Below are 27,612 nucleotides of genomic sequence, written 5' to 3'. Positions count from 1 at the left end.
ATAGTAATCTTCAATGAGTCTCGAAGGGTTTAATTACCAGAAAATGTCGTACTCTTACACTTATATCTTAACACACATAAGAAATCAATGAATATTTTTATTGTTGTTAATTAAAATATGCCTACATATTCTTGACTAGTTACTTCATAAATTTGCACAATTATTATCTAATAAGGATCCATAAACAAATCAGTGCAAGTTTTAAACCAGGAATTATGAGGGATATACAGAAAATAAAATAATATCTGTTCTCTATGATTTATATTTTAGTAGTTTATATAAGATATGTATAATCAAGCATAATATTTGGCAGGGCATAGTAAGTGGCATAAATGAGTTATAAAACATAATAAAGATTCATCATATCTGTATTAACAGCACTGTACTGCAACAGGCTTTATGAAAGATATAGCTCTTGATTCATGTCTTAAATTACAGTAGGATTTTTAAGTGTTTAAAATGGAAGATGCCAACTCAAGAGCAGTCAGAATCCTAGTTAGGATACTTGCCTTCCAGGGGCCATATTGTTGAAGAGATTAATTTAAATATGGTGAATTCCAGGAAAGAGTATAGAGTTAATAGGTGATATTGTTATTGGCTAAGATAACAAATTAAGAAAGGGCAAAATTAAAAGTGCTTGATGTAATGACTAAGTTGGAAGTAATAAAATCAAAAGCCAAGATGTAAGTTGATATTAAGGAATAGGATCAAATATGCTAAGAAGCTTAGTCCAAGACAAAGTTAATAGGATATAAAGCTAAACATGAAAAAGTATTATTTTAGTATTAGACCAGAAGACTGATGGTGCCACTAATATGAGAGACAAAATGAAATGTGGTAGAGAAAATTCTGATCATAAAGAGGAAGGCGAAAAAAAGCAAAGAAACAGAAAAGTTTGGAATAGAAATGTGCAGGTTAAAAACACAATACATTTAGAATGGTACATTAGTTAGCCTGACACTCAACCCTGTCTTTGAGTATCATGTGGAAGAATCCAGATATTCATAAAAAATAAAAATACTTTGTTAAGGCTTTTAAGAAGTAAATATTTCTGATAGGAGATATCTATGTTATCAAATAATATATCTGATTAAAATTATTAATTTCTTTAAATATACCAGTGTGAAATATCAGAAAAAGAAAAATTCAATGAAGAGACAGTATACAGAGTTCTGAAGATAGAAAACAAAGTTTTACATAATTTTGGAATAATAATAAAGGAAAACACACAATAATAGGATAAAATAGGAGAGCCTTTGGGAAAATAAACATAACTTTTTGGAACCAGAAAATATATGGTGTAAATGAAAAGACATTTGAGGAATCAGTGAACTAAAATGGACTGGAAAGAGTAAATTTAATTCAGATGACCATTATACCTACTATTGTGGGTAAGAATCCCTTAGAAGAAATGGAGTAGCCCTCAAAGTCAAGAGAAGAGTCCAAATGCAGTATTTGGGTGCAATCTCATAAATGACAGAATGAGCTCTGTTCATTTCCAAGGCAAACCATGCAATATAAGAGAAATCCAAATCTATGCCCCAACCACTAATGCTGAAGAAGCTGAAGTTTAACAGTTTTATGAAGACTTACAAGACCTTCTAGAACAAACACCCCCAAAATATCTCCTTTACATCATAGGGGACTGGAAAGCAAAAGTAGGAAGTCAAGAGATGCCTGGAGTAACAGGCAAGTTTGGCCTAGGAGTACAAAATGAAGCAGTGCAAAGGCTAACATAATTTTGCCAAGAGAACACACTGGTCATAGCAAACGCCCTCTTCTAACAGCACAAGAGATGACTTTACACATGGACATCACCAGATGGTCAATACTGAATTCTGATTGATTATATTCTTTGCAGCTGAAGATGGAGAAGCTCTATACAGTCAGAAAAAATAAGACCAGGAGCTGACTGTGGCTCAGATCATGAATGCTTTATTGCAAAGTCAGACTTAAGTTGAAGAAAGTAGGGAAAACCACTAGACCAATCAGGTATGACCTAAATCAAATCTCTTACAGTTATACAGTGGAAGTGAGAAATAGATTCAAGGGATTAGATTTGATAGACAGAGTGCCTGAAGAACTATAGAAAGAGGTTCCAGACATTATACAGGAGGTGATGATCAAGAGCATCCCCAAGAAAAAGAAATGCAAAAGGCAAAATGGTTGTCTGAGGAGGCCTTACAAATAGCTAAGAAGAGAAGCTAACAGCAAATGAGAAAATGAAAGCTATATCCATCTGAATGCAGAGTCCCAAAGAATAGCAAAGAGAGATAAGAAAGCCTTCCTCAATGATCAATGCAAAGAAATAGAAGAAAACAATAAGAAAGACTAGAGATCTCTTCAAGAAAATTAGACATACCAAGGAAGCTTTTCATGCAAAGATGGGCACAATAAAGGACAGAAACAGAATGGATCTAACAGAAGCAGAAGATATTAAGAAAAGGTGGCAAGAATACACAGAAGAACTATACAAAAAATATGTTAATGACCCAGATAACCACGATGGTGTGATCAATCACCTAGAGCCAGATATCTAGGAATCTGATGTTAAGTGGGCTTAAGGGAGCATCACTAAAAACAAAGCTAGTGGAGGTGATGGGATTTCAGCTGAGCTATTTCAAGACCTAAAAGATAATGCTATTAAAGTGCTGCACTCAATATGTCAGAAAATTTGAAAAACTCAGCAGTGGCCACAGGACTGGAAAAGATCAGTTTTCATTCCAATCCCAAAGAAAGGCAATGCCAAAGAATGCTCAAACTACTGCACAATTGCACTCATTTCACATGCCAGCAAAGTAATACTCAAAATTCTCCAAGCCAGGATTCAACAGGATGTGAGCCATGAACTTCCAGATGTTCAAGCTGGATTTAGAAAAGGGACAGGAACCAGAGATCAAATTGCCGACATCCAGTCAATCATCAAAAAAGCAAGAGAGTTCCAGAAACATCTATTTCTGCTTTATTGACTATTCCAAAGCCTTTGACTATGTGGATCACAATAAACTGTGGAAAATTCTGAAAGAGATGGGAATACCAGACCACCTTACCTGCCTCCTGAGAAAGCTGTACGCAGGTCAAGAAGCAACAATTAGAACCAGACATGAAACAATGGATTGGTTTCAAATGGGGAAAGGAGTAGGTCGAGGTTGTATATAGTTACCCTACTTATTTGACTTATATGCAGAGTGCATCATGTGAAATGCTGGGCTGGATCTAGCACAAGCTGGAATCAAGATTGCCAAGAGAAATAGCAATAACCGTAGATATGCAAATGACACCACCCTTATGGCAGAAAGCAAAGAGGAACTGAAGAGCTTCGTGATGAAAGTGAAAGAGGAGAGTGAAAAAGCTGACTTAAAACTCAACATTCAAAAAACTAAGATCATGGCATCCAGTCTCATCATTTCATGACAAATAGATGGGAAAACAATGAAAACAGTGACAGACTTTATTTGGGGGGGCTCCAAAATCACTGTGGAGAAGGCAATGGCACCCCACTCCAGTACCCTTGCCTAGAAAATCCCATGGATGGAGGAGCCTGGTAGGCTGCAGTCCATGGGGTCGATAAGGGTCGGACACGACTGAGCGACTTCACTTTCACTTTTCACTTTCATGCATTGGAGAAGGAAATGGCAACCTACTCCAGTATTCTTGCCTGGAGAATCCCAGGGACGGGGGAGCCTGGTGGGCTGCCATCTATGGGGTCACACAGAGTCGGGCATGACTGAAGTGACTTAGCAGCAGCAAAATCACTGCAGATGGTGATTGTAGCCATGAAATTAAAAGACGCCTGCTCCTTAGAAAAAAAGCTATGACCAACCTAGATAGCATATTAAAAGCATAGATTTTACTTTGCTGACAAAGGTCCATCTAGTCAAAGCTATGGTTTTTCCAGTAGTCCTATATGGATGTGAGAGTTGGACCATAAAGAAAGCTGAGTGCCAAAGAATTGATGCTTTTGGACTGTGGTGTTGGAGAAGACTCTTGAGAGTCCCTTGGACTGCAAAGAAATCTAACCAGTCAATCCTCAAGGAAATCAGTCCTGAATATTCATTGGAAGGACTGATGCTGAAGCTGAAGCTCCAATACTTTGACCACATGATGCAAAGAACCGGCTCATTGGAAAAACACTGATGCTGGGAAAGATTGAAGACAGGAGAAGGGGATGACAGAGAATGAAATGGTTGGATGATATCACCAACTTCATGGACATGAGTTTGAACAAGCTCTGGGAGTTGGTGGTGGACAGGGCAGCCTCGTGTTCTGCAGTCCATGGGGTCTCAGAGTCAGACACAACTGAGCAACTAAACAACTGAATGAAAAAAGAGGAGAAACTCTCTTCATAGAGTCTAATCTGTATCATAAGAACAATTCTAGTCCTAAATAGGAAAAAAAATAACAATGCACGATCACCCAACTAATCAAATAAATGACAAACTAGCAAAACAAACCAGATTGGAAACAAACAGGTACAGCAGAAAGGAAAAGTTGATGATTTCATTTGTTATTTTGTTGTTTAGTCATAAGCCCTGTCTGACTCTTTGTGAACACAGGGTCTGCATCTTGCCAGGCTCCTTTGTCCATGGAATTTTCCACCCATGAATATTAGGGTGGGTTACCATTTCCTTTTCTAGGGTATCTTCCTGGCCCAAGGATTGAACCTGGGTCTCTTATGTCTCCTGCTTTGGCAAGACGATTCTTTATCACTGGAGCGCCATATGAGAAAAGCTAAATTCAGTGCTAGAAGAAAGTTAAGAAATGCATATCCATCCAGCAATAAGGGAATGAGAAATTGGAAATTCGATCTTAGGGCAGGATTGGAGTTTTTTTATAGAGAGATTGGAGCCAAGCAAGTGTCCAAGCTGAGGAAAGAACACAAAAGAGCAGATTTACCAGATACATTAGAATACTTTTATTTAGGAAATGAGAAAAGAGAGAATGAAATCCAGTATGTCTGAGAGAAGTCACAAGAGACTGATGTCATAGGAATGAAAAAGAATTTCTTTAAATATTCATTGACCTACATACTTACATTTATATCACATCCAATATCTTGACCTCTCAGCTCCCCAAAAACTTCTCATTTCCAATAATCTTTTGTTAGCACTACTCAGCCATAACCCTGCACTAAACTTTGTCATTATCATTCCTTCACTTCCTTATATTTTTCAGTTTTTTCAATCTCGACCTCCCATCTTTTCAGCTCACTATTCAGCTCATCATCAAAGCCTCCAATCCTAACTACTGAGCCCACCATTTACCTTTATTTTCCGATCCCTTCCTAATTTTACCTCTGTCTTTCATTAGTATTACTATGCTATTAATACTTTTTTTCCTTTCCCATCCATGGTAGTTAACTGGTTATCAGCCCTAATGAACCCAACTTTTCTATCTTCTCTGTCAGAACATCTAAACTAATTGAAAAAAAAAAAAAAAGAATGAGAAGGTGAATGGCTTGTTTTAAAAATACTGTTCTTGAAATTATCATGGAAGAATGCACACGAAGAGCAATGAAAGGTGATTTTAAAGCAAAATAAATTTCATTACTGGGTCTTTGAGAATTTCATGACTAAAAAAATAGTTTTGTTTTTCTGATATGTGGAAATATGCCTCAAGAATTATCATAAATGACTAAAATATTATATCTACACATTTCAGCCTTTTCTAACTCTTTAACATAATATTTTAAATATTTATTTTTGCAAAATCTATATTTTGATACAGCTGGTATCATCAACTGTTAAGCTGGCTCTGTCCTAACATTTCAAATATTTAGGGCTGGAATAGTACAGTAAGCAAAGAGGGAAAAAAAATGAAAAAAAAATGACTTGAAATTACACAGTTAAAGAAAATTCTTTAACTGCTTCTCCTTAAAATATGTAAATTTCCATTGTACTTCTAGCTTGTTGAAGTTATCTGCATCTCATTTAATAAATATGTCCTTGTGTATTTGTGCATGTGTGAGAGAGAGAGAGAAAGAGTAAAAGGGTTCTGTAGCTTTCTTCTTCATTGGTCTCTACTCTCTTTTGATTTTAGACATCTCTGGGTGTGTTCTTCAATCTCTTGTTATATCCCTGATATAACCCTTAATTCTTGCTCAGAATAAACATATTTCCCACAGTTGAAAAATTCTTTTCTATGAAAAGCAATTTTTCCCTTCTATTGCAGTTTGAGAATCCCAGTGATTCCTGTTGAAAGGCTCAACAACGAAGTCCCCTTTCAAAAATCATCATCGGTATTTCTGCCTGGTAGGGTCAAAGGTGTTTAATGCGGTGACGAATGAAGTCCGTTTGAAGCAGAAAATCCAGCCTGCTTGTTTCATTAAATTGCAAGTTGAAAGTCTGATTCTGAATGTATCTACTCATGTAAATTCTGGAAATCAATGATTGTACTAGTATAGTGTCAAGTAGGAGGAGTGTCATTACATTAAAGATTCAGTGTAGATGGGACAATATCATCAATGTTAACTTCATCATTAGACTTAAAATCTCAAGAGAAAATATAAAACGGATTTCTTCCATCCTGATTAATCTGAGCATATGATACTTATTTCTGATTTTTTAAGGTACTTCTTGCCTACAAGTTTAGAGGCTTGCAGTAGAAATAGAAAATAACCTATATGCAAGAGCTAAGTGCTCTTTAGACAACTTGAAAATAATGGCATTTTTTTAGAGTGCTTGTGAAATCCTGGACCACTTTTTACTGATAAGGTAGTGTTCACTAATAATTATTGTAACACTTTTGAGAAACAGAGAATTCACAGTATAAACTGTATAATTCCAGACAACTTGTGGCACAACAAATAAAAGATTATCCCCAGAAAAGATAAGATTGCTATGGTCCTAAAGAAGTGACAGATTTTAGCACTGAAGGAAAAATATTCAAAATTGTGATAAATGCTTAAGCTAATCTCTCAAGGACTTTGTGCTAAAGCAAAACAATTACCAATCCCTTATCTACACTTAACATTTTTTCCCCCGCTTTGGTAAACACAGAATATTAATTCCTGGTTAAAAGATCAAGAAATCTTGAGTAAACATTCATTCCCTCATCCAAACAATAATAAGCCCCTCTGTTTATGTATATTAAGCTTAAAATCACTATGATATTTAAAAAATATATTTTCTTAAGAAAATAGTCAATGTCTTTGAAACTTAATCATTCCTAGAAACTTCCTTTGACTAAGACAGACTTTGGAACATTTTCATGTTGTTTAAATCAAGAACTTATGAGTCTGAGTTTCTCAGAATCTGTCACTTTCTCAATCTGTGTACAGTATAAAATCAATTTAATACCATATGAAATGTATCCGTAAGCATTCTATTCAGTCAGATGTGTGAAAATCATTCAGATTAAAGGGCATGTTGCAGTGAGAGGGTCCTATTTTCCGTATAAGAGTTACTTTACAATCCATTACTTTCACTACTATAAAATTGTGCTAATTAACCTTATAAGATCTAATACTTATGTTAAACACTGTGTCACCATTACAGAACTGCTTCTGCTCCATGACTTATTTCTTTGCTAATATTAAAACCAATGGTCTTGGAAAAGTAAAAGTGCACATCATTTATCTGGTAACTGGGGAATTAAATCCTCCATGTAAGTAAATGCTGGAGATAATTGAAATTTAAGATGAAAACATTTGCAAGTATATTTTAATCATTTGAATGAAATCCTTCTCAAAGGATGAAATTTTTCTGCATTATTAATCACAACATACTTAGTGCCATTCAGTTGGTTTTTTGGAGCTAAGATCTCTTCAGTTAGAACACACATTTGTGTGTACTGATAGTTTTAGAGGAGCTAAAATGATCAGGATTTAGCTTGTTGTTTTCCTGAATGTCCCCAAGACCCAGTTTCACCATAGTTGGGGTTAACGTAACATTTTTCAAATCCTACAGGAAAAAATATATTTTACAACTTTACATGACGCATAAGCATACGTACAAGAAATAAAAGCTTGTTCTTTTCCTATTCTATTTCATTCATATTTTTCTGTAATAGCTTATGGAAAAAACCCAAACAAACTTTTTGGCCAGCCCAATATTATTTTTCCATTGTATTTTTGGCTTTTAAAAAGGATTTTTAGGCTTCCCTGGTGGCACAAGTGGTAAAGAATCCACCTGCCAATGCCGGAAACACAAGAGACATGAGTTCATTCCCGGGGTCGAGAAGATCCCCTAGAGTAGGAAATGGCAACCCACTCCAGTATTCTTGCCTGGAAAGTTCCATTGACAAAGAAGCCTGGCAGGCTACAATCCATGGGATTGCAAAGAGTCGGACATAATGCAATCCAGTTTTTAAATCTGAAGTATATTTAATTCACAATGTTCTGTTAGTTTCAAGTGTACGCCTGTCAGAATTTTAAAGTGAGGGGTGGTGGTTAAAATGAATCTGATGACTCATGAATATGTCAGTATTTGAAACTTGGAATTTGTGACCCACTGTGAGTTCCTATGGTCTCTAGGTCTTTTTGTGCCTGTGTGCAGTATGTAATATACTCAGTTGCTCAGTCATGTCTCTGCAACCCCATGGACTGTAGCCCACCAGGCTCTTCTGTCCCTGCAACCCTCATTTCTTGCATCTCCTGCATTGGCAGGTGGATTTTTTACCACTAGAGGCACCTGGGAAAGCCCCTTTGTTCCTAAACTGGAAAGCTATTATCATTTTAATCTTGTTTCTTTGTGGTCACCTCTCTATGTTCATCTGTGTACTGTAATTTTGAGTGGTGGTGCTGAAGTCCATCACAGCTCACCATTTTAGGAAAATCTGCTGATCATAAGTCACAAGAGTCTATCCTTTTCTCTTGCCTTTTTTATTTTGTCTCTCTCTCTCCTTTCCTTAAAATTTCCCAGAGATTTCTGGTATTTTGTATTTGAAAGAGTTCAGCTTTCAAAGCTATCAACAATCACTGACAGATTCTCCTCATTCTAATTGGAGGCATCTATACATGTTCATATTTTCTACAGTTTGGGAACTTGCTGTTTAAATTTTTTTCAAACTTTGAACTTCAGAGGTTCCTGAATGATTAAAGTTATATTTAGAAAAGTGAGTCACTATATACCATACTGTGTTAAAACACATATACAGCAAGAAAATTTCTTTAGGTCATTCAAATAAATGGCTTTTAACAGTATAAAAATTTTCTCAGTTGTACCATTAATTGAAATAATACTAAATATATTCAGTGATTCTGAGTTAATTCACATTTTGTTCTCTACATTTATTTGCAAAAATTATAGCCAAGAGATTTACCACAAGCACAAAGTAATGCACTTCAGAGTAAGCTAACTGGTGATCACCAGAAGGATATTACTAATAACTCTAGCTGTATGACACAAATAATATTATGGGGGGAAATGCAAAAAGAAAAAGCAATTCTTATTGAATGGGACTTGTTGAGTAATGGGTTAACATGCTTTTAATCAAGGATGAAGTGTAATATTTCAACTTTTATACATTAAGAGTGATTTTCTACATTTTTTCTACAATTACCATTTTGATGACTGTTTTATATAAACACAAAGGCAGTGTTTACAGAGCTTTAAATAAAGGGTAAAATGCTTAGATGCAATCTCATAATTAATACATCAAAAAAACAGATTTTAAAGTCCATGAGCTCAAAAATCTAACCAAGTAAATGATGACATCACTCCACAATGTGGTCTTAAAAGTAGTGAGGATGCTTTAGTGTTGGAGTTTTCCACTGAACATTTACATAATCCCTCAAAATAATTGGGTTTTTGTTGCAAGAAAATTGCTTACCTGGAAATGTTCAAAAGTACATTTCCTCTATGGATCTATAATCATGATTCTGCAGCTCTTGTGCGACTTTCATGAGACATAGGCTCATTTAATTGAAAATGATTGAGTGCCCAGCACACCACAGATGCCCAGCCTAAATAACAGCAGTGGAGATTACCAGGAGTCAGCTTCTTATTTCAAAAACAAAACCAAATATATTCGGTCTCATTTCCAAGATAACCACTTGTGTGTTTCCAGAGTATCAATGTGTGATTAAATTTTGAAGCCATGAGATGGAAGCAAAAGACCATATGGGCCTCAGAAAAGTAACTCATATGAAAAGGACAACACATGGATATATATTTTTTTTTAAATTATGAGCACTTAGAACTAATTACCCAGTATTATTCCTTTAAAACACTTTAGAAAAAAACTGATTATACTGCCTTTAATTTTTAATTAATTAATTGAGACAAGTTTATATCTCTCTAGACATCAGGACACAAAGTGGGGGAAAAAAAAAACGATTTAAGTGCTCTGTAACATTTATCACTGAAGGGCTGACTTTGTGAGAGTTTGTAGATGAGTTCCTCGTTATGTTTATTCCACCAATTATTTTGGTGACATATTAAGCATTGCTTTTAGCAAGACTCACTTTGGGGGAGTGTTCTCTTTGAGCTTCCTGCTTATTATGGTCAACCCCTGAGGCTGTGCATTGTAGTCCAATACATTGGTATTATGTTTGCATTGGTATTGTTTTGTAGTTACGATCTGCAGGCCTAATCATCTCAAATATATAAAATTAAGAGCGTAATATAGTTAGCTTTTTAAAAATAAACATATTTGATAATGGACTTATTATGTACATAATCATAAAATCTAGGCAGAACTATTTAGATATATGTAGAAATTCTTTATATAATATTTGGATATGCAATGCAGGTTTAATTCATAACTGACAATCTTCTATAATTAACTAAAACATAGGCATTCCTAAAGTTTATAAGAACTTTCTCATTCTTGTCAACTTCACTGGGTTATCCTGAAAAGCCAACATGACAGAAGTGAAAATACTGTGAAAATAAAAAAACGTAACCATCAGTGATGTTAAAATTTTTTAAAGTGTTTTTGTAATCCCCATTCTATCATATATTTACTGTGTGACTAGCAAAGGTCATATAACCTCCACAAGGCTCACTGTCCTTATCTATAAAATGAAAACAGTCTAAGGGTCTTTGTAAATCTTTTACAACAGGATAATTTTGTGGTTAAAATAAGACTAGCATAAGGGAACTGGGAAACATGCTAGAACGAGGCTTTATACATCGCAAACCCTGGAGTATCAACCTCTCATGAACCATGTCATTCACTTAGTCTTGGTTTCTTAAAACCTTCCAGATCTCTTCTTTAGCTTTCTCTCAAACTAGCTAACTGGTTAATCTCTTTCATCCCAGCTGAACTTCTTCATAGCATAGACTTTTCCACTTTGGGGAACCAGAACTCATTCTCTACCCATTCTAGTCCTTTCCAATTTTTCTAAGTGTTTTTTCTGCCATAACAGTATGGAGGGGCTATTCCTGTGTCCCAGGACTTTCTCATTTCTAGCCACATTTTACTCCTTAACAACTATCCATGCCTCTGTCTTTCTTCTCTATAGCTCATTATTATTATCATTATTACTATTATTAAACCTCAACAAAACTGCCATGCTGCCTGCCAGTTTTGCCATGACTTTAGTTTGGATTCCTTTGCTGTTCAAACCATGCTTTGAAAAGTTACAGATCATCATCCTAGAATGTGTTTATTCTGTTTATGACTTTGAATTTCAGAACCATGGAAGAAGTGTGAGATAATAACTCTGTTCCCAGGGTTGCCATAGTAGCCCAGTATCAGCATATGTATTAAATACATAATTAAGACTTCTAAGTTTAAAAGTTGATGAGGTACACTATGCATTTTTTGACAAAATAATAACTTCTCATCCTCATGGCTATTACTTATTACGAAATTACTTGGAGGCAGAAAGTGCTTTAAATATGAAAATATATGTGCAATTTGTTTATAAGGTTTTATTTTGTAATTTTAGAGAATGAAAAATACTTGGTATATTTACATTGGCAAACTATGGGCTTTGGGGTAAAAATGATAGGTTTATACAGATTCACTGTAATAAATGTACCACTGCCATGAGGGATGTCAATAGTAGGACAGGTTGTCCATGAGTGGGGATGAAGGTCACATGGGAAATCTGCACTTGCCACTCAATTTCACTGTGAACCTAAAAAGTAAAGTTTATTAACTAAAAAAAATTGATTTGATTATGTGACTTTTTCAAGACCATTCTGGCCACAGATATCTACAGATTTATAATTCAAAGTTACTTCTATTTCTCTTTCTACCACTCACACAGCTTTTTCTGCCCGAGAGCATGATAACTTAGGCATTATATCTGAACATAAACATAGACCTAGATGATTATTTAGTAGGCTTTCTATAGGACAGATGGAAGGAGAGAGACAATTATTGTGTATTCAACATCTATTAGGCATTAGGTCAAATCATATTAAATTGTTATCACTATAGATCATATTCTTTTTCTCAAAATTTGGGAAAGAAAAATCAAAATGGAGCTTGTATTGCTGACAGCTCCCTAAAGTGGAGCCAGGAGGCTATTAAGAAGTGTGGCTTTTACATATCTCAGCCTGAATGGGATCTAACCTTTTGATCTGTTATTGTCCTAGTTAATGTATACAGATCATCAGCTAGAAACTCAGGATAATTATTGGATCCATATCCTACAATAACTTGAAGCAGCCTATCTACTTATTCAACTATCCTAAAATAATACATGTTTAAGTACAAATATTTCCTGATTCACATCAGAATCAATTAGAATTCTCACCAGGCAACTTTTAACAGCCTCGTGGCTTTTTGGCTTTAGAAGCCCCTGATTCTTTCTCTTCACCTGAACACTCTTTTGGTTTAACCAGAATCTCTGTCTACTGAATTGCAATTTCTAAGATCCCAAATAAACTATTTTATTATTTGCAGCCTTCTGCACTGTTTATCAGTTGACAAATTCAAATTTTGTTCTGTTTTGGGGTAGAACATTTCATTTTGCATAAATTGCTTTCTTTAACTCCTGGTTGTTTTCCTCATTTCTTTGGGCTGTGATTGGATTATGTGACAGGAAATAATCTGTGATTTGTAAAAAGGTACATATTAGACTGAAGAAAAAAAAAACAGATGATATAAAACTGTTTTGCCTTAATGTACATCACATTTTAAAATCTCTGTTATGCTAGCAGGACAATGCACCAGTACATTCTTAACAGATTCCTTCTTAACTTCTAGATCATTTTGAAAATGGATGTGTTCCTCTAAGCTTTCCCCTAAAACACCTCACTGTAACATGTGATTTGTCTTCTTAAGGATTAAAATCTTTCCTCTTGTACAAAATAGCAATGGTACATGCAATGCAATTACATATACTACAGTCATACCAAGAACATAAAAAATCATGGTTACCAGAGGTAAAACAATAAATACAACATAAACAGAATGCTGGAGATATGGAAAAATTGATCAATACTTATCATTATTTTCTTTTATAGAATAAATACCAAATATACATTTATTTGGCTTACTTATTAGAGTGTTTTAGACATTTGATTAAAATGAATGATAATTCTTTAGCTATAGCATGTAGAGGGCAACCCCACACCATTTAAAGTCATAATTTTAATATAATATAACAGCTTTTTTTCCACCTTTACTTCTATAAATGGAGAACAGTGCTGCCTGAAAGCTGTCTGGGAATTCAGCCAAAGAAAGAAGAGGTTGCAAAAACTCTAGGGACTTGAAAGAAAAGTAGCTGGCATTAGCTTGGTCCTCACTTTAAACTAAAATTAAAATAAAAGACAGACATGTACAGTAATCTCTCTTTTAAAGAAAGAATAGAATGCCTCTATAGTAATGTCAAGTGGAACAGTTTGATCCTGGCCCAAGTTATGCAGCTGTTCCACAGGAAAATAGCAAAGGCTTCAGTCCAAAGCAGGCAAATAAGGCATGATTGTTCATAAACAGTCACTGGGGCCCTCACATTTAGAACAAAGAAAACAGCATTAGCATACAGGAGGCCAGTTTAGGAACATGAGTCTCAGTATGAGTCGCACCATCGTTTTGTGACTTATACAAAAAGCAATGTTGTGTTTTTTGTCTATCAACTTGCTTAATAGCCATTAATTGATTCATTCTTTAGGAAATCATATATTGGTCAAATATTTTTAAGAAACAATAAAGATTTGTTCATGGGTTAAAGAAATTATTGAAGTCAGCAACAAAATGTGAAGAAATCATAGATTTATTATCCATTCCTGATTCTCACCTGCTCATTAAAGGGAGATCAGTTAAATGGTAATAATAACAGAAATTAGGTACTTCAGGAGTCAATGAGAAGCTTTAGAAGCTAAAGCACAACGTTGCTTCTCAGTGAATCCAAAATAACAGAATGAGGAATCAGGTGTAATGGAGAACTTTGTGATTAACAGAATAAAATAGGAAATTCTAACCTGACTCTTGGGTAAATGTGATATTACAACTTCATTTTTACTCATACTCTTTACAGGCTCTTTCGATCCTATCTTAAAATATGAAAGCCTCTCTACTATTATTTTTTTTCTTTTAATTTTATTTTATAAAGTCTACTATTATTTTTATTTTAAAACTTCTGTTTGATGCGGCGTTCTCTTCTCAGCCCTTTTCAATTTTCATGATTCGTTTTCTAAAATGGGTTGTCTTCTCATTTTCTTTGCCTTCCCATCACCTAACTCCCTGATTGTTGTTGTTATTGTTCTGTCACTAAGTTGTATCTGTCTCTATGTGACCCCATGGGCTGCAACACACCAGGCTCCTCTGTTTTCATGATCTTCCGCAGTTTGCTCAGATTCATTACAACTGAGTTAGTAATGCTAGCTAACCATCTAATCCTGTGCTGCCCCCTCCTCCTCTTGCCTTCAGTCTTTCCCAGCATCAGAATATTTTTCTGTGAGTCAGCTCTTCACATCAGGTGGCCACAGTTTTGGAGCTTCAGCAACAATCCTTCCAGTAAATATTCAGAATTGGTTTCCTTTAGGATTGACTGGTTTGATCTCCTTGCAGTCCTAGGGACTCTCAAGAGTCTTCTCCAGCACCACAATTCTAAAGCATCAGTTCTTCTTTGGCACTTAGCCTTCTTTATGGTCCAGATCTTAAATACATACGTAACTACTTGAAAAACCATAGTTTTGACTATAATAACTCCCTGATTAATCCATTTCAGTTTGCTTTCTGTTCTATTTGCTCTAGTGAGACTTGTTTTCTTCATAATCAGAAATAGTATTCTCTTGTTTTTTTCGGTCCTATCTGCCTCATCTGGCATTGTTGGAGATGGAATGTAAACTAGAGAGGCTAGCAATGGGACTGTCTTTAAAGATGCTAATGTCTTCATTTGTTGGAAATGATAGTTACTTTGAAAATGCAGAAGGGTGGATTTTAACATAATTAGGACACAAGAAAAGTAGTGGTCTAAAGGCAAAAAGGAGTTAGAGAATTTGGCTATATCTTTAATGTCAATGGCCTGAAGGTCTGCAAGGAAAGAAGATGGTAAAAAGAGAGTGGGAATAAGAATATAATACAAGTGAATAAGTCAATGTACTTTACTTTTGGACCATAGCATATAGAATAAAACAGTATGATCTATAATGATAAAGACTGAATATAATAATCATTTTAACCCATATGGAGCTTAGGAGCTAATTGCTCAGAAGATACTATGCTAATTAGATAATTTTTTATATGACTGTAAACTACGCTAGAAATGGTCAGCTTGGTAGGAATTTGGCAAGTTTCCAGAATGGGCACAAATACAGAGGAAAGCCTGATACAAAAAAAAAAAATAGCAACAGTGAAATGTGTCTTGAGATGAGCCAGTTCTTCACCTTCAAGCATCCAGAGCTTCAACGTCAGTGCTGCTCATTATTGTAGGGCTGATCCTAATTTTTCAAAAGTGACTTTGACTAACATAAGTGACAATTTAGACTCAAAAATTGAAGAAGCAGAAAATAGCTGAAGAAATGTAATCTTTGGGCAATGATTGAACTAAGTTTAAATCCTGACTCATCCATTTAAAATCTGGATGGATTGGGAAAATTAGTTAACACTGAGCTTTAGTTTTCCTTTCTGTAAAATGAGAAGCCTTCTTATGTCCATTAGTGATAGCAAAGTGATATTAATCAGGATCTTTCTGAGAAAGATGACATTTTCTATTTCTTAAAATTCTGGGGCCTTTTTGTTTTTAAATAAAATAAATATATGAGATTATTGTTTTTCATTCATCTGCAGTATAAAGGATTATTGCATATCCAAGCTTATTTCCAGGTAACTGAAACAAAGACCCACAATACGGCACTTTTATTTAACCATATCTGAGCTGAGGAAAATGGATTACTTACGTAGCTAACTACATAGATCACAACATAAGTATTCACCAAAAAGAAAAAAAAAGATAGTGAAAGTGGATATAGAATTAAAGAGAAAATCATTGACAGGTAACTAGATGCTATTAGAGCTGGAATGTATTAATTCCCAAGCATTCTATATACTATACTTCCCATCTTCACCTCATTTAATTGCATAAGTTGTACACATATTCTACATGTACACATATGTACTTTGGGGCAGAACTATGGAGAGAAGGTAAAAGTCAAATTCCTTTGATATGACCTGATCTTGATCATGTTTCTTTATCATATCTCCAAATGCTGACCTCTGAGGTTACAGGAGAAACAGAAGCAAAAGAGAGAGACAGGGAGAAGGGAAGAGGGAGAGACAGGAAAAAATAATCAAAAGGAACAAGACAGGAAATGGAAGGAAAAGTTAGGAAAGAAGCTCTGGTATGAGAAATACAGAATTGGGAGTAAAGAAATTGGATTTCATTATGTCTAAAGCAGACTAGAGTTGATTACACTTCTTTCTTAGTTAAAGTACTGAGTGATTAAGTGAAAGTCACAGTCAAGTCCAACTCTTATAGTTCATGGAATTCTCCAGGCCAGAATACTGGAGTGGGTAACCTTCCCCTTCTCCAGGGGATCATCACAACCCAGGGATCAAACCCAGGTCTCCTGCATTGCAGGCGGATTCTTCACCAACTGAGCTATGAGGGAAGCCCCTAAAGTACTGAACTTATAGCTAAAAGCCCTGCTGTAACTGTAATACTGAAATGCAGTCACATTTAGATAGTATGCTATCTAAATGTGACTTTTAGTTGAAATAGTTGTTAGTTGAAAAGTATTTTCTATAAGCAATTTAAGCTTATCAGTGGAAGGAACTATGAAAGAGAAATGCACATGACATAGAGAGTAAAGCTACTTTGAAAAAATTTCCTCCCTTTCAAGGCCTAAAATGCCTTAAATGTTTCTTGAAAGAAAAAATAGATAAGTTTGCAAAATGCTCTTTAAGTCAGTATATTTTTAATCTTTAGAAAATAATACTGGAAGAGAGAACAGTTCTAAAATATTAATTCTGTGACAACAAAAGCATGAATTCACATAGTGTGTTGAAAAGTGGAAGCTGAAATTTCAGGCTTCTGTATTAAAATTACGTTAGAAAAGTTCCACATGTGTTACTATGAAATCTACACTTAAATATAAACGTTATTAGAAACAAATTTTTAGTAAATAAGTTTGATTTTCACAAAAACTATCCCATACAGTTATATATGTTTCTTGTTGTTGTTTAGTTGCTAAGTTGTTTCTGACTCTTTGAGAGCTCATGGACGGTAGTCTGCTAGGCTTCTCTGCCCATGGGATTTCCCAGGCAAGAACCCTGGAGTGGTTAGCCGTTTCCTTCTCCAAGGGATCTTTCTGAATCAGTGATGGAACCAGCATCTCCTGTATTGGCAGGTGGATTCTTTACCACCTGGGAAGCCTATAGTTATATACAGAGAACAATTAAATTACTCCTATTAAAATTTAAACAGAAATGCAAATCAATGGAAATATCTTAAAAGATCAAACAAATGACTTTCAGTTCCAAGTAGAGTGTTACCATAGAGTGATCAAAGCACTTTCCAAAGAAATAATCCTTATTTGATATTCCATACTTGAATTTTCTATTAATATATTTTCTATTGATATATTTCCAAGAGTTAACTGTTTATAAACATGAATGTCAAACATAAAATTTTAGAGTCAAAGTGATGTTAGAACTCATTATTCTAACAATGAAATCTCTTTTTAATTGAAAATGTTCAGTCTGTGACCCTTTCATTCACATTACCTCCAATTGTAACACATCAACAAATTATGTCTCATGGGGTTACATTAAAAGTGTAGATTTGATTTCTCTTATGAAAATGATTTTCCATGTAACTAAAACATGGACATATTTTGAGGATTCAATATTTTCAGAGCTTTTCATGAGAGAATTAAGTTCAGCATATGTAACTTCTATCAATCTGGTGATGTAAAAACAGTGATTGATGAAGTCTAAACTCCTTTCAAGTTGAAATAGTGGGGAAAAAAAGGAGAAAGAAATCTCAGTTGGAAATCTTCCCAGAAATTTCAATAAATGATAAAATACAAGACCAATCTTCCACAGACACTTAATGAACACATGGTTCAGGGGGCTTTCTTTTCTGAGATAATTTTGCCCAGCAAAAAAAGACACAAATTGTGGATTTCTGCAGTTAAAGCCTGCAATCAAAGAAAGAATAAAAAGTAAAAAAATTTATTGCTCATTATATCACTTACAGTGGTTTTCCTTTGGATTCACAAGTCAAAATTAAAGGCTGTCCTTCTTGTGGAAAAGGAGTAGATGGTATAATCTTAACTGATGGTGTATCTAGAAAAAAAAAGGAATATTAAGAAAGGTCATTAAACACATGTAAAGCTATATATTTAATAACTGTACAGCAGGGTGTATGTTCAAGCCATTTCTTATAATTGTATATATTTATAAAAGGTCTCTTAGTGAAACAGGGTTTGAAGTTTAAGAAGCTACCATCCTGTCCAGGAAAAGCTTACAAAAATATCTGAGTATCTTATGAAGACCACTGCTGTATTATTTCTGAAATCCGAATTTAAAAGTGAAATTGCAAAATAGTTCAGATGAATATCAAGCATTTCATGCAATTGTTTCTTCAACTATTATAGATGGCTATGAATACTATTATTATGGACTGAATGCATTTATGTGCATTTGAATAACAACACTCTCATTGTTGCAGGAGTACCAAGGACTCACAATAAGAAACCCTAAAAGAACTTGAGACCACTATCTCACAAGAATTATGCAGAATCTTTTTGAAAATGCAGTGATGCAGCCCTTACCACACACTGTTTGCTTTAAAGTACAGTTAGTAAATTATTTAAAACATTAATAAAAATTAAAATTTTGTTGTATATGCTATAACATAATTGTTAGAAAGTTATTTCCATTTAACAATAAAATCATCCTTGGTGGAAGAAGATACAAAAATACCTTGAGACTTTATATTTATAACTTTTATGTCATGTCAGTCATTTCAGTCGCTCAGTAGTGTCTGACTCTTAGTGACCACATGGACTGCAGCATGCCAGCCTTCCCTGTCCATCATCAACTCTTAGAGCTTGTTCAAACTTATACCCACTGAGTTATGTCATGTAATGTCCTTTAATCAATCAGTCACTGTTTTTACATCATAATTACATTATGGAATCAATCAGGCTCATTCCTTTATGAGACATTGCTGGCCCTAGCTTTGTGTGGCTCCCAGTCAGCATGGAACTCTCTCCTTTTGTTTCCATATTCTCAACAATAAACAAAATAAGCTATGAATGCTCCATGGAGTCACAGCTATTCTCACCCTTCCCTTAGTTGTGAACTATCCTTAGGTTATATCCATACTCTGACTTTGATGGCAATTAAATAAGTATCAATCAGTTGGGTACTTTTTAGGTTATTTATCTTATTCAGGAAAGTATTATTCAGATTTGCCCTTAGAGAACAACGAACTAAAATTATAAAAAGAAAGAGGAAAGTGAAAGAGGAGAGTGAAAAAGCTGACTTAAAACTCAACATTCAAAAAACTAAGAACATGGCATCTGGTCCCATCACTCCTTGGCAAATAAATGGAGAAACAATGGAAACAGTGATAGACTTTATTTTCTTGGGTTCCAAAATCATTGCAGATGGTGACTGCAGCCATGAAATTAAAAAATGCTTGCTTCTTGGAAGAAAAACTATGACCAACCTGGACAGTATACTAAAAAGCAGAGACATTACAGACAAAGGTCCATCTAGTCAAGGCTATGGCTTTTCCAGAGGTCATGTATGGATGCAAGAGTTGGACCATAAAGAAAGCTGAGTACCAAAGAATTGATGCTTTGAACTGTGGTGTTGGAGAAGACTCTTGAGAGTCCCTTGGATTGCAAGGAGATCCAATCAGTCCATCCTAAAGGAAATCAGTCCTGAGCATTCATTGAAAGCATTGACACTGAAGCTGAAACTCAAATACTTTGGCCACCTGATGCGAAGAGCTGATTCATTTGAAAAGACCCTGATGCTGTGAAAGATTGGAGGCAGGAGAAGAAAGGGACAGCAGAGGATGAGATGGTTGGATGGCATCACCAACTTGATGGACATGAGTTTGAGTAAGCTCTAGGCGTTGGTGATGGACAGGGAAGCCTGGCGTTCTGCAGCGCATGGGGTCACAAAGAGTTGGACATGACTGAGTGACTGAATTGATCTGATCTCATCCTCTGTTTTCCCCTTCTCCTTTTCCTTCTGCCTTGAATCCTTCCCAGCATCGGGGTCTTTTCTAATGAGTCAACTCTTCACATCAGGTGGCCAAAATACTGGAGCTTCAGCTTCATCATCAATCCTTCCAAAAATATTCAGGATTGATTTCCTTTAGGATTAATAGATTTGATTTTCTTGCAGTCCAGGGGACTCTCAAGAGTCTTCTCCAACACCACAGTACAAAAACATAACTTCTTTGGTGCTCAGCCTTCTTTATTGTCAACATTCAAATCAATACATGACTACTAGAAAAACCATAGCTTTGACTAAAAGACCTTTGTTGGCAAAGTGTACCTCTGTGTGTATCTGTGATGATTAATTTTACATATCTACTTGACTGTCCCATGGTGTATCCAGATATTTGACCAAACATTCATTATTCTGAGTGTTCTACTGAGTGTTTTGGGAAGCAATTAACATTTCAATCAGTAGACTGGGTAAAGCAGATTTCTCTCCATAATATGGGTGAAGTTTATCTGATGAAATTAAGGCCTGAATAGAACAAAGAGTCTATTGTTGTTCAGTCGCTTAGTTAGGTCTGGCACTTTGTGACCCCCATGGACTGCACCACATCAGGCTTTCCTGTCCTCCACTATCTCCCAGAGTTTGCTCAAAGTTACATCCACTGGATTGAGTCCATGATGCCACCCAAATATCTCATCCTCTGTTGCCTGCTTCTCCTCTTGCTCTCAATCTTTTCCAGAATCAAGGTCTTTTCCAATGAGTCAGCTCTTCACAAAGTATTTGGCCACCACATACTTTGGTGGCAAAAGTACTGGAGTTTCAACTTTAGCATCAGTCCTTCCAATGAATATTCATGATTGATTCCTTTAGGATTAACTGGTTTGATCTCCTTACATTCCAAGAGACTCTCAACAGTCTTCTCTAGCACCACAATTCAAAAGCATCAATTCTTCAGTGCTCAGCCTTCTTTATGGTCCAACTCTCACATCTGTACATGACTGATAGGAAAACCATAGCTTTTACTAGATAGACCTTTGTCAGCACAGTAATATCTCTGCTTTTGAATATGCTGTCTAGGTTGGTAATAGCTTTTCTTCCAAGGAGCAAGCATCTTTTAAATTCCTGGCTACAGTCACTAACTACAGTGATTTTGGAGCCCAAGAAAATAAAGTCTTTCACTGTTTCCATTGCTTCCCCATCTATTTGCCATGAAGTGATGGAACTGGATGCCATTATCTTATTTCTTTAAATGATGAGGTTTAAGGCTGACCCTCCCACAAATAGGAGAGAATTCTTCCTGACAGCATTTGAGCTTGCACATCAGTCTTTTTCTTTCTGCAGATCAAGGAAATAGCTGCTCTTCCTGGGACTTGAGCCTACTGACTCTCAGACTAGAACTATAGCATCATCTCTTCTGGTTTCTCTAGACCTTTGGACTCACACTGGAATTGAGGCAGGAGATAGGTGGGATCCAGGCAGAACAGTTTCTCCCTTGTGGACAGAAATCCATAATAGCAGAAACTCTATAAACGCAGGATGATGGAGGAGGCTGGGCCCTGCCTAAGTAGGAGAAAAAAGACCATATATTTCTCATTCTCAAAGCCAAGGTGACCTCCATGACTATACAAGTGCAGAAAAGCTCCTTGGAGGTCAAAAAGGGAGGAGGTATCACCTCATAGCGATGTCAACTACCCATAAGCCTCTTCATTACAATCCACCTTGGCTAAGAGAGGAGCATCCATAAATGGGAGGTTCCTAAGATACACCAAATGCAGACTCACAACCAGGCAAATCAAAATGACTGGAAAAGGAAACCCGGAAAAAAAGGCCCCATAAAGTGACTGAAACCACCATGAGGGCACAACTGTCTCTCTGAGTCCACCATGTGTCTATCCACACAGCTGTACTCTTTTTCCTCCTAATAAATATTTCACTTATTTCACTACTTTTCCTCTTCTTGGAAATTATTTTTTCTGCTAAGTCAAAGGGTCAGGGCCTTATCACTGACTACTAGTCTATTGGCTAGGGTTCTGTGCTCTTATCATTGTGACCCAACCTCAATACCTGGCTGGGAACTGAAGCCCTTCTTCAAGCCACTGCATGCCAAGGCCACCCCAAATCAGAACTAAGTCATCAGCTCTTCTGGGTCTCTAAATCACCAATTCAGCCTACACCTCTCAGAATGTGTACTGTTTCTCTGTAGAATCCTGACAAATATAAAATCCTTATAAACATACCCTGAGATATTTCTTTTATGAGGAGTGACCTCAGGAGGATTGGAAAGACAAGAACAGAAGGAAGTAGATCAAGCGTGTATTATTGAGCCGACTACACCATAGGCACTTGGCATTCAGTCCTGCTGTGGAACTCAGACAGATTTGGGCATTCTGCAAAGTCATTCCACTTGATGGATAATGGAGAGGAGTATTTAGCGAATATTGACCAATACTCATTAGAGATTGCTTGAGGATTTCTGGGGGTGTTATTTTCCTGGCACCCCTGGTCTACTCAGTGCACCAGAATGGTGTGTATCAAAAGGATATGAGTGTCCCCCCAGCATCTTCCTCTGTGAGGTAAAATACATAGTAGCAAGGAGCTGCTGGAAAAGAGGAAAACAGAATACAATTTCATTTCTCTTAATTCTAAGTAGTTTATCAGAGGCACTTCTCCGGTAGCTCAGCTGGCAAAGAATCTTCCTGCAATGCAGGAGACCCTGGGTCAATTTCTGGGTTGGGAAGATCCCCTGGAGAAGCTACCCAACCAGTATTCTGGGGCTTCCTTGGTGGCTCAGATGGTAAAGAATCCACCTGCAATGTGGGAGACCTCAGTTCAATGCCTGATTTGGGAAGATCCCCTGAAGGAGGGCAAGGCAACCTACTCTAGTATTCTTGTCTGGAGAATCCCCATGGACAGAGGAGCCTGGCGGACTACAGTCCATGCAGTCGCAAAGATTCGGACATGACTAAGCACAGCACAGTTTATTAGAGGTGAGAATTTGTACAACATACACACAATAAACTGTGGAAATTCTGAAAGAGATGGGAATACCAGACCACCTGCCCTGCCTCTTGAGAAACCTACACGCAGGTCAGGAAGCAACAGTTAGAACTGGACATGGAACAGACTGGTTCTGAATAGGAAAAGAAGTACGTCAAGGCTGTATATTGTCACCCTGCTTATTTAACTTATATGCAGAGTACATCATGAGAAACGCTGGGCTGGAAGAAACACAAGCTGGAATCAAGACTGTTGGGAGAAATATCAATAACCTCAGATATGCAGATGACACCACCCTTATGGCAGAAAGTGAAGAGGAACTCAAAAGCCTCTTGATGAAAGTGAAAGAGGAGAGTGAAAACGTTGGCTTAAAGCTCAACATTCAGAAAACTAAGATCATGGCATCTGGTCCTATCACTTCATGGGAAATACATGGGGAAACAGTGGAAACAGTATCAGATTTTATTTTTTTGGGCTCCAAAATCCCTGCAGATGGTGATTACAGCCATGGCATTAAAAGACCCTTACTCCTTGGAAGGAAAGTTATGACCAACCTAGACAGCATATTCAAAGGCAGAGACATTACTTTGCCAACAAAGGTCCGTCTAGTCAAGGCTATGGTTTTTCCAGTAGTCATGTATGGATGTGAGAGTTGGACTGTGAAGAAAGCTGAGCGCCAAAGAATTGATGCTTTTGCACTGTGGTGTTGGAGAAGACTCTTGCGAGTCCCTGGGACTGCAAGAAGATCCAATCAGTCCATTCTAAAAGGGATCGGGCCTGGGATTTCTTTGGAAGGAATGATGCTAAAGCTGAAACTCCAGTACTTTGGCCACCTCATGGGAAGAGTTGACTCATTGGAAAAGACTGATGCTGGGAGGGATTGAGGGCAGGAGGAAAAGGGGACGACAGAGGACAAGATGGCTGGATGGCGTCACTGACTCGATGGACGTGAGTTTGAGTGAACTCCTGGAGTTGGTGATGGACAGGGAGGCCTGGCGTACTGGGATTCATGGGGTTGCAAAGAGTCAGACATGACTGAGCAACTGAACTGAACTGAACAGTCCCCTGAAGCATGGTTCAACATTCCTGCTAGATCCAAAATACGGAATTTGAATTATAGGCAAATGTAAAAGCAGATAATATGTTTAGCAAGTATTTTTATGAAACTTTTAGGAAGATCACTAAATAATCTCTAAGTTAGCAAAATCAAGTTGTATAATGTGCTGTGCTGTGCTTAGGCGCTCAGTCATGTCTTACTCTTTGGGACCCCATTGTCTGGTTAACCTATCTCTGAATTAATTTTGAAATTTACTCATTTAATTTTTATAGCTCCACAACCTTTCTTTCATCTAGTCTACGATATCAGTGAATGGTCTCCTCCTGTCTCAACTTTTTATACCTCTAAATCGTACTTCTGGAACTAGACAAAATTGTTTTCTCAAACATATACCTGATGATATCAATTTTTGTGTTAAGTCTTCAGTCTTAAGATTAACAGTAAAATAATCAGCATGACCTTTAAGTCCTCTCCTAATCTACACAGGTCTTTACTCTCATACCTTGTAACACTTAATTCATTCTTTGAATTCCAGTAATTATATTTTCTTCCATGTACTTCAATGAACATGTTTCATCTTAACTTTATATAAATTGTATGAAATGCTTCATTTGGGGAGGACTGTTCGCCTTTTGAACTCTTTTAAACCTTAACCCAAACATCATTTCTGTGGACAAACATTTATTAGCCTTATATTAGGTCAGATATCTCTGTTGCATTTTCTCTGTTTCACCCATGTGCAATTTTTAAAAGGCATTGCTGTATCCTCAGTGTCTAGCATAGTGCTTTATACAGAATCTGTGCTTAACAAATAAATTATTAAATGAAGAAACACATTAAATTTATTTCCTTATCACTTTAATACATTGTTTAAAATATTAACAAAGTGATTAATTGAAACGTTATTGAGGTCTGCATTTGTGTGTAGAATTAGTCTTAAATGTTCATGTCACAAAACTTAGATTGGTTTTTATTCTTAGCACATATTTAATTTAATTAAATATGCTACTGCTGATTATTTTCCTGGTATTAATTTTCTACATTAGATAATATTAGATAACAACTTTCCATGATTATACAAATGACAATTTGTTTTTAATGTATATACCACATAAGTAAATGAATTTTCTCTCCTCATCTGACTTTGACAAGGGAAGAACTCAATTATGAAGAGTTTTTTCTTATAGAATTAGTCAAAATTCTAGTTTATAATTTCATGAAATGTCAGTATTTCAGTTTAAACATACCAGGTTTTCTATGTACTCAAAATTACATTTTACCACACCAAAACTACAATAATGTGATTACTATCCCAAACCTGACTCTTAAATATTCTTTTTTAAAGACATAAAATCACTTGGGCTTTAATGAGATTTTTAGTTAATAACAAATATCTCTATCATTACAATTCCTATTATATTTTCATTGCTCACTTTATTGTGTCCATAAGAAGCTGATTAAATACTGTTAGCAAATTATCAGTAGCATTCTAGAAATATCTTTAAATTAGTATAGAATTCCTATTCTTACTCAGAAATCTGTTAGCCAACAAAAAAGACCAAAAAAAACTGTAGTCATCTCAAAAACTGATTTAATTTTAAGGATCATGTTTCCAGGATTTATTCAAAATATTTAATAATTACAACCACAATGTAAATATATTTTTCTGTATTTATATATTAAAATAAATGGGAAATTTTCAGTAACAGCACAATGTACAATAGATAGTAATATTCTAAAACAGCATTCAAATTTATGCATATATTATGCCATTATCTTTTTTAATCCAGATACGACTAGTAGTCCAAGCCTTTCAATGCATGTCTTTGCCAAGTTAGTATAATTACAGTGATTTTCCTGGTGGTCCAATGGTTAGGACTACATGCTTCCACTGTAGGGCACACGTGTTTATCCCTGGTCACAGGAAATAAAATACCACATGCTGCATGGTGTGGCCAAGAAAAAAAAGGAATTTTTTTTTTTTTGGCCCTGTCCGTATTTAGGTTCAGATAAGGCAATGGCACCCCACTTCAGTACTCTTGCCTGGAAAATCCCATGGATGGAGGAGCCTGGTGGGCTGCAGTCCATGGGGTCGAGAAGAGTCGGACACGACTGAGCGACTTCACTTTCACTTTTCACTTTCACGAATTGGAGAAGGAAATGGCAACCCACTCCAGTGTTCTTGCCTGGAGATCCCAGGGATGGGGGAGCTTGGTGGGCTGCCGCCTATGGGGTCACACAGAGTCGGACACGACTGAAGCGACTTAGCAGCAGCAGCATATTTAGGTTATTTGTAGATTTTCTTCTTGGTTGTACTTTTTCATTTCAAAAAGATAGAGAATATATTTTAAACAAAGTTTACTTGTACAATAATTCCATGCTTGCTTTGGAAATAATCTATTTTCCAGTCTAGGTACAATGTGAGCTGCATTTCATCCTGCTCCACTTCTTCACAAAACGCACATATTTTATCGTTTTCTTCAGTACTTTGTGGATGTGGATGATGTTCTGTTTTTAAATTACTGATATAATGTATTGTACTGTACCAATTAAACACTAAAAAAATAGGGAGTTAGTAGAAGTGTATTATTATTACCATTATTAATTCACACTTGCTTTATACTATATGTTAAACTCAGATTTTGCAAAGTAAAAATTTCCATGTTGTTTTTAAGATGTCTTTGAACCATCGAACTAAGCCAGCTCTAACAATATCATATTTATTAACCGTAAATTTATGCATATAGAAATATAATATTTATTGCATATAATATGTAATGTTTATCATATGTTACTATATATACATACAGATGAATGATAGGGAATAGTAAATAATTAGATTTAAATTATTTCAGGATATATACTGCTATTATAAAACACTGTACTTAGTAAAATATGTATTTTTTCACATGTCTTCTTCATTCATCACATTTTGCACATCAAAATCTAAGACCTTAACCTAGTCAATTGTGTGTTGTCAGATCCTAACAAAATGCTTGCTACGTTGGAAGAGTTCTTTAAAGGTT

General features: G+C 35.9%; 1 protein-coding gene across 4 annotated transcripts in view; it reads right to left on the bottom strand.

Moving 5' to 3' along the window:
• Nucleotides 1-27,612, bottom strand: part of CADM2 (cell adhesion molecule 2) — a 1,273,609-nt gene that overhangs the window by 123,276 nt on the left and 1,122,721 nt on the right. For all 4 annotated transcript variants that reach the window (XM_027551660.1, XM_027551751.1, XM_027551574.1 and 1 more), the window contains exon 6: nucleotides 18,540-18,630. In XM_027551660.1, coding sequence (XP_027407461.1) covers nucleotides 18,540-18,630 — 91 coding nt within the window. The remainder of the gene's footprint in view (nucleotides 1-18,539; nucleotides 18,631-27,612) is intronic.

The sequence above is a fragment of the Bos indicus x Bos taurus genome, chromosome 1, assembly GCF_003369695.1.
Source record: "Bos indicus x Bos taurus breed Angus x Brahman F1 hybrid chromosome 1, Bos_hybrid_MaternalHap_v2.0, whole genome shotgun sequence".
NCBI lineage: Eukaryota > Metazoa > Chordata > Mammalia > Artiodactyla > Bovidae > Bos > Bos indicus x Bos taurus.
The sequence above is the reverse complement of the archived record's forward strand: the minus strand, read 5'-3'. Positions and strand labels throughout refer to the sequence as shown.